Source organism: Dromiciops gliroides, chromosome 4, assembly GCF_019393635.1.
Source record: "Dromiciops gliroides isolate mDroGli1 chromosome 4, mDroGli1.pri, whole genome shotgun sequence".
In the NCBI taxonomy this organism is placed as follows: Eukaryota; Metazoa; Chordata; class Mammalia; order Microbiotheria; family Microbiotheriidae; genus Dromiciops; species Dromiciops gliroides.
The window spans coordinates 458,456,528-458,469,440 of NC_057864.1; the positions used below are offsets into that span (position 1 = coordinate 458,456,528).

Genomic DNA, 12,913 nt, shown 5'->3' on the forward strand with positions numbered 1-12,913 from the left:
AGAAAAGATCTAGGGATTCAAGCAGTAAAGATGCAGAGAGAAAGAATTCCAAACAGAGATGACTATAGACATTCCCAAGATGGACAATGGGTGCAACCTGCATGGAGGCAAAGGAATCAAATGTTGTGTGTAGAAAACATCCATTAGGCCAGATGAGCTTAGGTTTGGGAAGTCATGACCTCAATCATAGAGGTTCTGAGTGAAGCCACAAGGGGCAATGTATGATCACACCCTTTCCAATATCCAATGGTATAATTTTATTTTCATTATGATTTTCTGATCAAGAAGATCAAAAGCAATATGGGCCAGGGAGTAAGCACAAAGCATCTAGGCAGCCAGTAAGATGGCTGGACTGATTGAATCATCCTCTTCTTTCTTTTCACTGAGTGTGAGTCTCCCCCAAGCATCTGTCTTGGGCCCTCTTCTCTTTCCACATTCTCTCCTTTGACAATCTTAACAGCTTCCATAGGTTCAATGATCACCTCTCTGCAGATGGCTCCCAGATCTCCATCTCCATTCCCAATTTCTTTCCCGAACACTAGCCTCTTAACATCAACTGCTTCCTAACTATCTCCAATTGAATGTCCCATCAATACCTTAAACTCCACCTGAAAAATCAGAACTCTTCTTTTCCCTCAAACCTGTCCTTCCTCCAGACTTCTCCATTTCTGTTGATGGGAAGTCAATCTCCTAGGCTCATAACCTTGAATGTATTCTTGACTCTGCCCTCTACTTCAATTGCTCATATGCAATGAGTTGGTGAGTCTTATTGATCCCACCTCCACATCTCTTGCATCCATTCCCTTTTCTCCATTCACAGGACCAGGGGGAAGGAATCTCCTTTCCCCTCCTCACTCCCCACAGCTAAGACAGCTACTGCCTTCTCTCCTCTGAATTCTTGAAATAGTCTTCTAATTAGTTCCTCTCCTTTAGTCTCTTTTCCTTACTTGATATTCCTAAAACACGGAATTGATAATGTCACTCCCCAGCTCCAAAAAATATAACTTTTTATTGCTATTCAGTGGCTTTCTGTTCCCTCTAAGATTAAATGCAAATTTCTCAGCCCAGAATTTATAGCCCTCTATAATCTTGAAACCTTCTGCTTTCCAAATCATATTTATTATTGCTCACCTTTACATACTCTGTTGCACTCAATGTAGCATACTAGTTATTGCCCAAATATGAAATTCCATCTCCCACCTCTGTGAATTTGCCTTTGCACAAATAGTCCCCCATATTTGGATTGCATTCCCTCCTCATCTCCATCTCTTAGAATCCCTGGCTTCCTTTTAAGCACAACTCAGATGTCATGGGCTACATAAGCATTTTCCTCATCTCCCCAGATAGTAGAGCTATCTCCCCTGTTGTGCCGCTCCTTGAAGATAGTACCAGTCGACATCACCTGGACATCCCAGTGATGCAGTACCTCTCAAGTTTACAAGTTAGTTGGCCAGGCTGGAGACATACATCTCAGCATCACTATTTGGTCACCTGTGCTCAGGGAAAGAAACACAAAGCAGAGGAATAATCTAGGGACTTGAACTCCAGTCTGAGGCATGCACATGTACTTGTTGACATAATTGTTATAGCTATGGGGGTGGGTGGAGGGAAGAGAAAGGGGAAAAGAAATCTCTTTTCTCCTTTACCTCCTAGTAGAAGTTCAAGTGAAAGGTACAGAATCCTGACAGTCTTGGAAAAAAGGGGGGAGAGAGATAGTCGAAATTATTTCTCCTTTTAACCCTAACTTAAGGGGTTGTTCTCATTCGTTCACTTTTCTTCATTCATCTTCAACATGGTTCTTAATCATAGGGACCATGGAGACCAAACAGGAATCTCTACTTACACATAGTACCTGGTCCATAGTAGGTGCTTAATAAATCTTTATCGACTAATTGACTGACTGACTTCACAAGCCAGTGTGCAGGCATACCCCCAACCACATTTCTTGGAATGGACCTAGGAGGACTCAGCCCAAAAGATGGGGGTCAGTCTCCCTCAATTGCCCCTATTATACTTGTGGATATTTTGCTCCCCCAAGTAGTATGGAATCTTTTTTGATGGTAGAGAGATTTGGTTTTCTTTCCCCACTACCTAGTATAATGCCTGACATGTAGGAGGTACTTAATAACCATCTGTTGAATTGGATTAACTTGAATTGTGGGGTGCTGCCCCTACTACTCCCACCACTACTACTACCACCACAGTGGCCTGGGCTCTGTATCATCTACCCCTCCCTTCCCAAGGGAAAGCAGTTCTTTCCAGCTACAAGAGCCTGATGGGATGTCATTGTCCAGGCAAGAGGCAATGAGGGACTGAACTGTTTCCTCATTTGTAAAGTGAGCACATACAACCTCTACTACCCACCCACCTCACAAGATGGGAAAGCACTTCTTAAGCCTTAAAGCACCATCGAAATGTGAGCTATTATATTCCTCATCTATAAAATGGAGATGGAGAGGCTGGACTAGGTCAATCAGTCAGTCAATAAGCATTTATTAAGTGCTTATTATATGCCAGGCACTGTTCTAATAGATGATCATCTCTAAGGTTCATCCTTTCTAGCTCTAAAATTCTATTACCCCAAAACCATTCATCAAAGGAGGACCTTGAGAAGGACTTTTAGTAGCAAACTTTAATTCCCTTACTGTAAGTAATTACAGTAAAACTTTATTTCTAGGACAGCGTGGTCTAACTGAGGGGACGAGACTCCAATTATTTTTTCCTTTAAGTGAGTTGTTTGGGTTTTTTCTGTAGTAAAAGATTGTATCTGGTTAATTATGATGCCAGAGATGTTTTGTAATAGTAATTCATCTTAATGGGCAGTGTCTCTGCCCCACCCAAACTCAATTGTGAGCTCTTTGAGGGCAAGTACTTGGGTTTTATGGAAGGAAGAAAGGAAGGAAAGGAGGGAGGGAAGGGGGATGGGAGGGAGTGAGGAATAAAGGGAGAAAGGAAAGAAGGAAAGGAAGGAAAGGAAGGAAGGAAGGAAGAAAGGAAGGAAGGAAGGAAGGAAAGGAACGAAGGAAGGAAGGAAGGAAAGGAACGAAGGAATGAAGGAACGAAGGAACGAAGGAACGAAGGAAGTCTAGGAGGGGAAGGCCCTCAGGGTTTCTGGCCAAAATAGAAGCAATTGCTATTTACACTCACTCTGAGCCATTAAGAGGGAGGAAGTAAATGAGCATTTACTAAATGCTTGCTATATGCCAAGCACTGTGCTAAAGGAGTATCATTCAGTACAGCATGTTTTCAGAAGATTAGAGCATAGATTTAGAACGATGGGATTATCTACATTTTCAGTGGAAGACACTGAAGCCCAGAAAGATGAAGAGGCTTGTTCATTGTCACTTAGCTCATAACTGCTGAAGTCAGGACAAGGACCTTGGCCAGCTCTCTCCAATGCCCAGTCCTATACATTTTCCACTACAGCATTCCATCTCTTTGAAATCACTTCCCATGATGAATTCTAATGGAAAGACCAAATTCTTTGTTGTAGTAGAATTATTGTTCAAAATGTCTATATATCCATCAAGCCACAAGCTTTTTTTAAGTGCTTACTCGTGTGCCAAGGACCATGTTTGGCTCTGGAACTTGTCCCTGTCTTCAAACGATGGGAGAAAACCTAGGGGGGCATTCTTTCCAATAATTCAGGTCTCTATAACTTCAAGTCTTAGTCTCAGTATGTGTCAGAGGTGCGATTTGAACCCAGATCTGTTTATTCCAGATCTAGACTTCTATCGCCCATATCATACATTCCATGAGACTAGAGTATGTTGGCTTTGTTTGAAACCAGTAGTCCATCAATCAAGGCTGAAGGAATGTAAAGGGCTGTTCAGAGATTTAGACCACAGTAGGCTTTATGAAAGATATAATCTGTCATTAAATTGTCAGTGCCCAGAGACCTGCAAGAAGTCACTCATGTTTTCTTTCTTTTCTCTCTTCCAGGTGTTTACAAAATATGGGAAATGTTATATGTTTAACTCAGGAGAGGATGGAAGACCTCTGCTCACTACGGTCAAGGGAGGAACAGGCAATGGGTTAGAGATCATGCTGGACATACAACAGGATGAGTACCTACCCATCTGGGGAGAAACAGGTAAGATGGCTCTCTGGTTACTTGTAGGGCAGAATACATGCTTCCATGGAAGGGGTAGCCTTTTCCTTTGTCTTCAGATTTCCCAATCAGTTCAATGAAATGCTACCTACAACCAGTGTTCTAGGATCCTTTGGCATAAATGAATGAATGAAGGAAAACTTTATTAATTTAATCAAAGCATGATGCTAATGTTAGGGATACAGAGACGAAAGACAGTGTCTGCTTTCAGTGAACTCACATTGTAATGGGGGAGACAATATACATAGAAGCTTTTTGCTACAAGTCAGATGGGAAGGGCCTGTGCTCCTTAGGGTGCAGCAGCAAAGCAGATGGTAAGGCCCCTTCTTAAATATCATTTCCACTGGTAAAATTGTATCAGTTCCTGATGTTGAACTCTGACAGTACCAAGGACATTGGTGGTAAGGGTCTTCAGTAGTTGTGGTTAATAGTGCTCAAAGACCCATCTCCGTGGGATTGCTTCTCAAGATGATGTTTGCAAATTAGAAGCAGGGATAATGATGTAGGGAAGGGCAATAGTGCCACTTCCAGGGAGTTGGGATTTTCCTGCCTATTGGTGGCAATCAGCCGGCAGTTTGCATTAGGGATAGTGAGGAAGGTGAAACACTTCTCCTTAGTGCATTCCCCTCAATGGTAGCTATATGGCCTGGTCTGGAAGCTGAAATCATGGTCTATGGAACATAGCAATTCCCAAGACTTGGGTTCAGGGTCCTGGGCTATCTCCTCCAGGGTCTTCGTTGATGTGGTGGCTGTGGTTATAATTTGACTCATCTGGCACATGCCTTCTATTTCTCTCTCAGGTTGCCTTGCTGCTTCATCGAGGCTGGTTTGCCTGACCTCTGGGTGGCAGGTAGTCAGCCGTTGGTGGGGATGAGCAGGCTATAAAGACTTCCAAGACATGCATTATGAGGGATATATTTCATTGCTCTTTTTTGCCAACCTTTTAACCAGAATAGAAGATAGTACAGGCGGTAGAAAACACAGTAGCAAGAGGAGAGGTATGATATTGGTCATGGGGACTTCCATAGAACTGGAAAACATTAGACTTATAAAAGATAGTAGAAGCCAAAATCTTCACTTTAGAGAGAGAGATGTGTAGAGGTTACCAAAGAGTCTGTGGATTGAAGGAACCCTGGGGTGTCTTTGGAATAACAAGGGATTTATCAATCTCTTCTTTTCAATGACTCCCCATTGCTTGCTGAATTTAATTTCTTGGCCTTGATATTCAGGGTTCACCACAATCTAGCTACAATCTCCCTGCCTGGCCTTATAGAGACATGACTCCACAGTGGTAAAGAGTGTTGGACTTGGGGCAGCTAGGTGGTGCGGTGGATAAAGCACCAGCCCTGGATTCAGGAAGACCTGAGTTCAAATCCGACCTCAGACACTTGACACTTACTAGCTGTGTGACCCTGGGCAAGTCACTTAACTCTCATTGCCCCACCACAAAAAAAACAAACAAGGAAAACAAAAACCAAAACAAACAAGAGTGTTGGGCTTGCGGTCATAAGACCTGAGTTCAAATCCTATCTCATGCACTTATGAGCTGGGCCAATCATTTAAGTTTCTTCACCAGTAAAATGGGAAGGGAGGGGGCTTCAATAGCCTTAAAGGCCCCTTCTTGCTCTAAATCTAGCTCAAAATCTATGATCCTGTAATCCATACCATATACATCCCCAAATTCCAGCTATACCTAATTACTCTCAACCACCTGTCCTTATCCAGCCCTTTCCCATTGTAGTGCCTTTGCTTACATCAGCCCCTCTCCAGTTCCATGTTTGGACTATACTCTCCCACACATCCCCATTTCAAACTTTTTTAAGTCTGTCAAAGTCCAATTCCTAGATAGATAGATAGATAGATAGATAGATAGATAGATAGATAGATAGATAGATAACAAAGACTTTGAAGTCAGGAAAGCCAGAGTTCAAATCCAATCTCTGACACTTACTAGCCATGTAACCCATTCCATTTGCTACATGCACATGGCCCCCATCCTAATTCACTTCTCCCCAGGGTCACTGTAATAGCCTTTAATTGATTAGAGTAGCAGGATAGAATGGTCTAAAGAGCACTAAATTAGTAGTCAGAAGACCTAAGTTCACTTGTACCTGTGTGATCTTGGGCAAGTCACTGAACCTCTCTGGGCCTCAGTTTCCCCTGGTAAAACAAGAGGACTGGACTACATAGCCCTTGATATTCCTTCCAACTCTAAATCCCTCTCCAGCCTGCCCTCCCCATAGCTGTCAAATTGATATTCCTAAAACATAAGTCTGACCATGTCAATCCCGTCCTCAGTAACTCCAGTGGCTGTCTCAGACTCCTTTGTTTGGCATTTAAAGCCCTTTACAACCTAACTTTCTGTCCTCATTATAAACTTTCTCCTTTCTGTATTCCAAAGGCCACAGAGGACAGTGAAAAGAACTCTAGCATCAGAGGAGTTGAAATCAGATGTTGTACCTGTCACTTACCACCTGTTTTGGGCAAGTTGCTACTCTTCTGTACCTCCATTTCCTCCCAGCCAGCTTTTAAAGACCCTCCTAGCTCTCCATCTATAAAGGTGTGAATTAGGACTCTGGTCTCTAAAGAGAATCACTGACTTATTCATCCATGAATACATTTACATATTGAGTTCAGGAGGCTGAATGCCCAAATACCTAAAACAAACTAATTAGTGCTGCCTTGTTGCAATTAAAATTCAAAATTAATTACTGGGAGCCCAGAACACCTGAAATGCATATCATATTTTTTAAACCTGGATGAAGGGGGAGAGATAGGGACAGAGCCTCAGTCTCTGAAGCACATGCTTAGAAACACTCCCCTGAACAAGGGCCAATCAGAATCCTATTCGCAGAATCTCAGAGTTGGGAGGGACCTTCTGGTCCAACCTACATCTGAATAATAATCCTCTCTACAAAGAGAAAGTCTCAATCATTAAGAAGGAAAAAGATGCACAGAATAGCAGAGAGAATACTTGGATTCAGGAACATTTGAATTCAAATCCGTCCTCAGTCACTTACTAGCTGTGTGACCCTGGACCAGTCACTTAACTTCTCTCAGTTTCCTCATCTGTCAAATGGGAACAATCATAGCATAAGGAAAGGGACCAAGGATACTACCTAACCCTCTCACTTTGTAGAAAAGGAATGGTGGCCTAGAGAGTTTGATGAAGTCACATACAGAGGAAGTGGAAAACCTGAGATTTGCACTGAGGACCTCCAAGTGCCCCTTCCATTGTACTGTGCTTCCTATGGCTTATATGTATCAATATTCCCAGAATCCATCATTTCTGTATGGGAATTCCCACTACCAACTTCAATCCAACTCCTCCATGCCTTAGCAGACGATCTCTGAGAGCTGCTGGGAATGAAAACATTCATTAGCATGAACCTTGTCCAGACTTGCTGATGCTAATCTATAGGCAACAGTCATTTTGCCTTTTTTTGTATCCGCAGCTCCTAGCACAGTGTCTGGCATATAGAAGGTACTTAATAAAAGTTTATTGAGGGGCAGCTAGGTGGTGCAGTGGAGAAAACACCAGCCCTGAATTCAGGAGGACCTGAGTTCAAATTCAGCCTCAGATGCTTGACACTTACTGTGTGACCCTGGGCAAGTCACCTAACCTTCATTGCCCTGCAAAATAGACAGACAGATAGACAGATAGACAGATAGATAGATAGATAGATAGATAGATAGATAGATAGATAGATAGATAGATAGATAGATAGAAAACTAGATAAATAAATAAGTAAGTAAATGGATTAATAGATAAATAAATTAACAAATAAATAAATAAATGAATAAATAAATGGATGGATGGATGGATTAATTAATTAATAATGAGAGTTTATTGACTGATTGCCATTTCTGTTTTGTTAGTTTGTTGTTTTGTTTGTTTGTTTTTTGGTGGGGTCACACAGCTAGTAAGTGTCAAGGGTCTGAGTCTGGATTTGAGCTCATGTCCTCCTGAATCCAAGGCTGGTGCTTTATCCACTGCACCACCTAGCTGCCCCCTGCCATTACTTTCAAAACTGTCCTGCCTGTCTGTGTATTCTTCTGACCTACCTTCCATTCTCTTCTGTGCTCTAAAAAAAAAAAAAGAAAAGAAAAGAAAAAATGTTGCAATGGCCATCATTTTTTTCCTTTTTGGTGTCAGTATTCTTCACATACACACATACACCCCTCCAACCATTCCCCCAATTAAGAAACCAATAGAAGGAAGAGGGAAAACCCTTGAAACAAATATATAGGCAAAAAAGACCATTTCACAGAGAGGCCACCTCCAAAAATGCATGTTTTTGTCAGCACCTTGATCCAGTTTCCTCTCTGTCAAGATGTGTATCCTCTGGAAATAAGTTTGGTTATTGCACTGATCAGAGTTCTTAACCCTTTCAAAGCTGTTATTCATTATAATGGTGTTCTTGTTATAAATTGTTCTCCTGATTTTGCTCAACTTATTTTGTATGAGTTCACATTACCCAGGATGCTCTGCAATCATCTCTCCCATAATTTCTTTCTTTTTTTTTTTTGCGGGGCAATGGAGGTTAAGTGACTTGCCCAGGGTCACACAGCTAGTAAGTGTCAAGTGTCTGAGGCTGGATTTGAACTCAGGTCCTCCTGAATCCAAGACCAGTGCATTATCCACTGCGCCACCTAGCTGCCCTCTCCCATAATTTCTTATGGTGCAATAATACCCCATTGTTTCATATGCCACAGTTTATTTATATATTTCCCAATTGATGATCTTGGATTCCAGTTTCTTGCCTTTCTTTTTTCCCCTTTTAATCTCCTCTTTTAGATCAAGAAGTTTGTTTGCTTATAACTTCCCTCTCTAATATTATTCTTCCCTCTTAACAGACTCCCCCCCATTCTTGTGTGTTTCCTTGTAGAATCTGATGTATTTCTATGCCAAACCATATATCTCAACACACCTTTACATGTTTCCAAGCAGAATGAAATTTAGCTGATTTCTGCTTCCCCCCCCCCAGCCCTTCCTACATGTTTGTATAATCTTCTCCCATACCCTATTTATAATAGCATTTGCCCTTCTATTTCCCCTCTTAAAACCTCAAAGCAGAACCAATCCACCTCACCAGGTCCTCTTTTTTTTCTTATTTAACTCCCTCAATCCGCTTTGAAGAGATTAAGATTCTGAAGGGACACATGTTTCTTCTTCCCCTATTAGAATGTTAGCACTACTTCATCATACAGCCCTTTTCAATTGCTTAAATAAATTTACCTTTCCAGGTTTCTCTTGACTCTTATGTTTGCATTTCAGAGTTCCTACTCAGCTCTGGTCACTTAATCAGGAATGCTTGAAAGTTTCCTATTCCATTAAAGGTTTCTTTTTTTCCCTTCCCTGTAAGATTATACTCAGCTTTTCATGGTAAGTTATTTTTTATTTAAAGGCTTGGTTATAATCCTGTAAGGCTTTTTACTTTTTAGAATATCATATTCTAAGATCACCTCTCATTGTTAGTAGAAGCTGCCAGGTCTTGTGTGATACTAATTGGTTCCTTGCTAGGTGAACAGCTTCTTTCTACATGCTTGTTGTATCTTTTCTTTGACACAGGAGCTCTAGATTTTTTTTCTATAGCATTGCTGGGACTTTTCCTTTTGGTATTCCTTTCAGGAGATACCTCACAAAACTGTGTCATTAGCCAATTTTGTTTGAGCCGTATTGGTGGGATGGGGTATATATTGTGAGATTTTCTCCTGAGCTCAACAGAGAGGAATTGGACATTTTGTTAGTGAAATTGTTTTGTTGATTTGCTAGGTATCTAAGTGTGATGCAGATAGAGGAGAGATACAGTTTAGGGAAGATTGAGGGAAGCTGAGAGATTCAAAAGAGTTTTCTGCTGGCAGTTTATAGGGGGAGTTTCTAGGAGGAATTGTGGAAAAGGCAGGGAGAAGCTGTTAGTTTATCTTGCCACTAAGGAAGTATGGACACCAAGGGAACTGTTGCAGTGACATGGAGGGTATGTGCTACATTTATCTCTCTGCCTGAGACATTTACCAGCACAAATGCTAGAAATGCAAGCTGCTCTTTCTACCAAAAGAAAAGGCAAAGGGATTTGGGATACGTCTTATTGCAAAGCAGCTTGTTATAGAGGATGAAGGCTTGTTTTACAGGATAGAAGAAATGATCCAGGAAGGAAGCCAGAAAGAAAAATATTCTATGACATTAGAAAAGAATTAAGAGGTTGCTGAATGGGTGAATGTGATGCGGGAAAAGTAGGGAAGAAGCAATAGCAACACTATGTTAAGGGTCCTGTGATGTCTAATAGCAAGGGTCCCTGTTACATACATGCCCTTGGAGCAAGCAATGGAACCATCATTTGTTAAGCCTAGAAAGAAGGAGTAAGAGGAAAAGAGGAAGGGGGAAAGAAGGTTTACACTGGATATAGCACCTGGACATTTTGCAAAGTTCTTGACATACATTATCTCTTTTGATTCTCACAACAGCCCTATGAAGTAGGTGCTATTATTATCCCCACATGTTTTAGATAAGGAAACTGAGGCTGAGAAAAGCTAAATGACTTGTCCAGGGTCACACACCTAGTATGTATCTGAGGAAGCATTTTAACTCATCTTCTTGACTCCAAGTTCAGTACTTTGTCCACTATTCCATGTCTCCTCCTTTCTAATGATTATACCTATCAAAAAGGGAAAAAGTGGTAGTGAGTTCCCCATCACTGGATGCTTTCAAGCAGAGGTTGTATCACTACTTGTTGATGTGTTGTAGAGGAGATTTGTATTCCTCACAGCCTCTTCTATTAGGTGCCCAGTAATGGGTAGTGGGCTCTAACTGGACATTGGCTTCTGGTGCAGAAGAAACAAAATCTTAGGAAGCATAGTTCCCAAGTGCTTAAATGGCATTCCTAGAGGGAGGACAGTTAAAAGAGATGACAAACACCACCGCTGCCCCTGCTACCCACCCTCTAACTGCTGGTCCATGACACAGACAGTTCACACCCTCAAACTTCACCTGGCTTCTCTCCTCATACCAAACTCTGAATCACATTGAAATCACAGATAGTCCTCCAAGATTAGATTAGCCATGTTCACAATGTCAACTTCACAACAACAACACTATAGCAAACAGTGTGGTTCTATATCCTGAGGACCTCATTAGCCCTGACCAAAATCATGCCTTTGATTCTCACTCCTTATCCACCCTAGAGTAAGTTACATAGCCTCTCTGGGCCTCAGTTTCCTCCTTTGTGAAATAAGTAGAATGGACCGAGGTCCCTTGCAGCTCTAGGTCAGTGATGAAATGACCCATGGCTAACAAGCAGCCCTGGGCAAAAGAGCTGGGGCAACTAACTCCATTTCTTAGCTATAAACACTTCTAGTCAAAGCTAATGTCTTCCTCTAGACATGGCAATGCTCATGACAAATGCTCTCAACAACAAATATAGTATCAGAGATCACAGATTTAGAACTGGAAAGAGCCAGTGATCTTGGGATCCCATGAACTGAACTGAAGGTAGACACAATAGGAAAGTACATTTGGTAATGGTAGTTGAGATGGGTTTTAATGAAAGAGGAGGAGCTCAGCAGACAATGGCAGAGAGGAACAGCCTGAGAAAGGACATGGACATATGAGAATCCAACCCCCTCACTTTACAGATGAGGAAACTGAGGCACAGAGTCGTTAAGTGAACTTTCCCAGAGTCATGCAAGTAGTATCTCCAACAGGAATTGATCCCAGCTCTCTAAGGATGTTGTCCCACCTGCACTCTATGCTTCTCTTTCCCTGTTACTCTGACAATAGAACTATATAATAGACATGAAGTTGTGTTCCCCTGTAGATTGTGTAAGAAGAATCAGTATGCTGTACAGTGTGCAATAATAAGGAGAATTCAGAGGCCCCAGCAGGTGGGAAGAAACTGGTTACCATGGTCTGTAGTTGTGCCAGTGACTTCCTGCTGAGAGATAGAAAGAAAGATAGACTTCATCTGATTAGAAGATATGCCATTTTCCTGGAACGTGGATCCAAAATGTGATGGAAAACCAGCCTGGTCCTTAGGACCAGGAACCACCACACTCTTCTGCTGATATACTCGGAAGAAACCTGGAAGGCATTACTGGGGCTCTTCAAAACCCTGGTGGGGGGTGGGGAGGAGGAGGAGGAGGAAGGGCTGGAGGGCGACGGTGGTCTTTCCATCCCTTCCACCAGTCTTGACTTTGGAAGAAAAAAGATAATTCAGGAAATGAAAACTGACTATGAAGATGGTGTTAGAGAACAGAATTTATTTTCTAAACAATAGAGGTTATGATACCAGAATGATGGGTCATTGACAGTGGACTGAACACATCTCTTCTGGAGAAAATATATTTGGCAGGAAGGGGCACTAACCTGAGCAAGAAGCTTTAGAGAAAAATGAGGGTTAGGAAGAAAGCAACCCAGATAAGCTAGAAACTGGACATTATTAAGGCCCAGAGTTGTGACATGGGAAGAAACACCATAGAGGAAGAGGTGCCCGATAATTCTCAGGTACAAGTAATGGGAAAGTCAGTTACAAACAATAGTTATGGACCCTTTAGAACTTCTCTCTGTGCTGATTGACAGGTCAAGTGACTTGTCCAGGGTCACACAGCTGCTAAGTCTCAGGGAGCTAGGTGGAGCAGTAAACAGGGTGAGACTCAGAGTCAGGAAGACCTGAGTTCAAAACCTGCCTCAGACACTCACTAGTCACATTAACTAACCATATGACCCTAGCAAATTATTTAACCTCCCTATGTCTCTGTTCCCTAATTTATAAAATGGAGACAATCATAGCACCTACCTTTCAGGGT

General features: G+C 41.9%; 1 protein-coding gene across 1 annotated transcript in view; it reads left to right on the forward strand.

Moving 5' to 3' along the window:
• Nucleotides 1–12,913, forward strand: part of ASIC2 (acid sensing ion channel subunit 2) — a 354,556-nt gene that overhangs the window by 218,666 nt on the left and 122,977 nt on the right. The window contains exon 2 of the mRNA XM_043963140.1: nt 3,943–4,093. Within this exon, the coding sequence (XP_043819075.1) occupies nt 3,943–4,093 (151 nt within the window). The remainder of the gene's footprint in view (nt 1–3,942; nt 4,094–12,913) is intronic.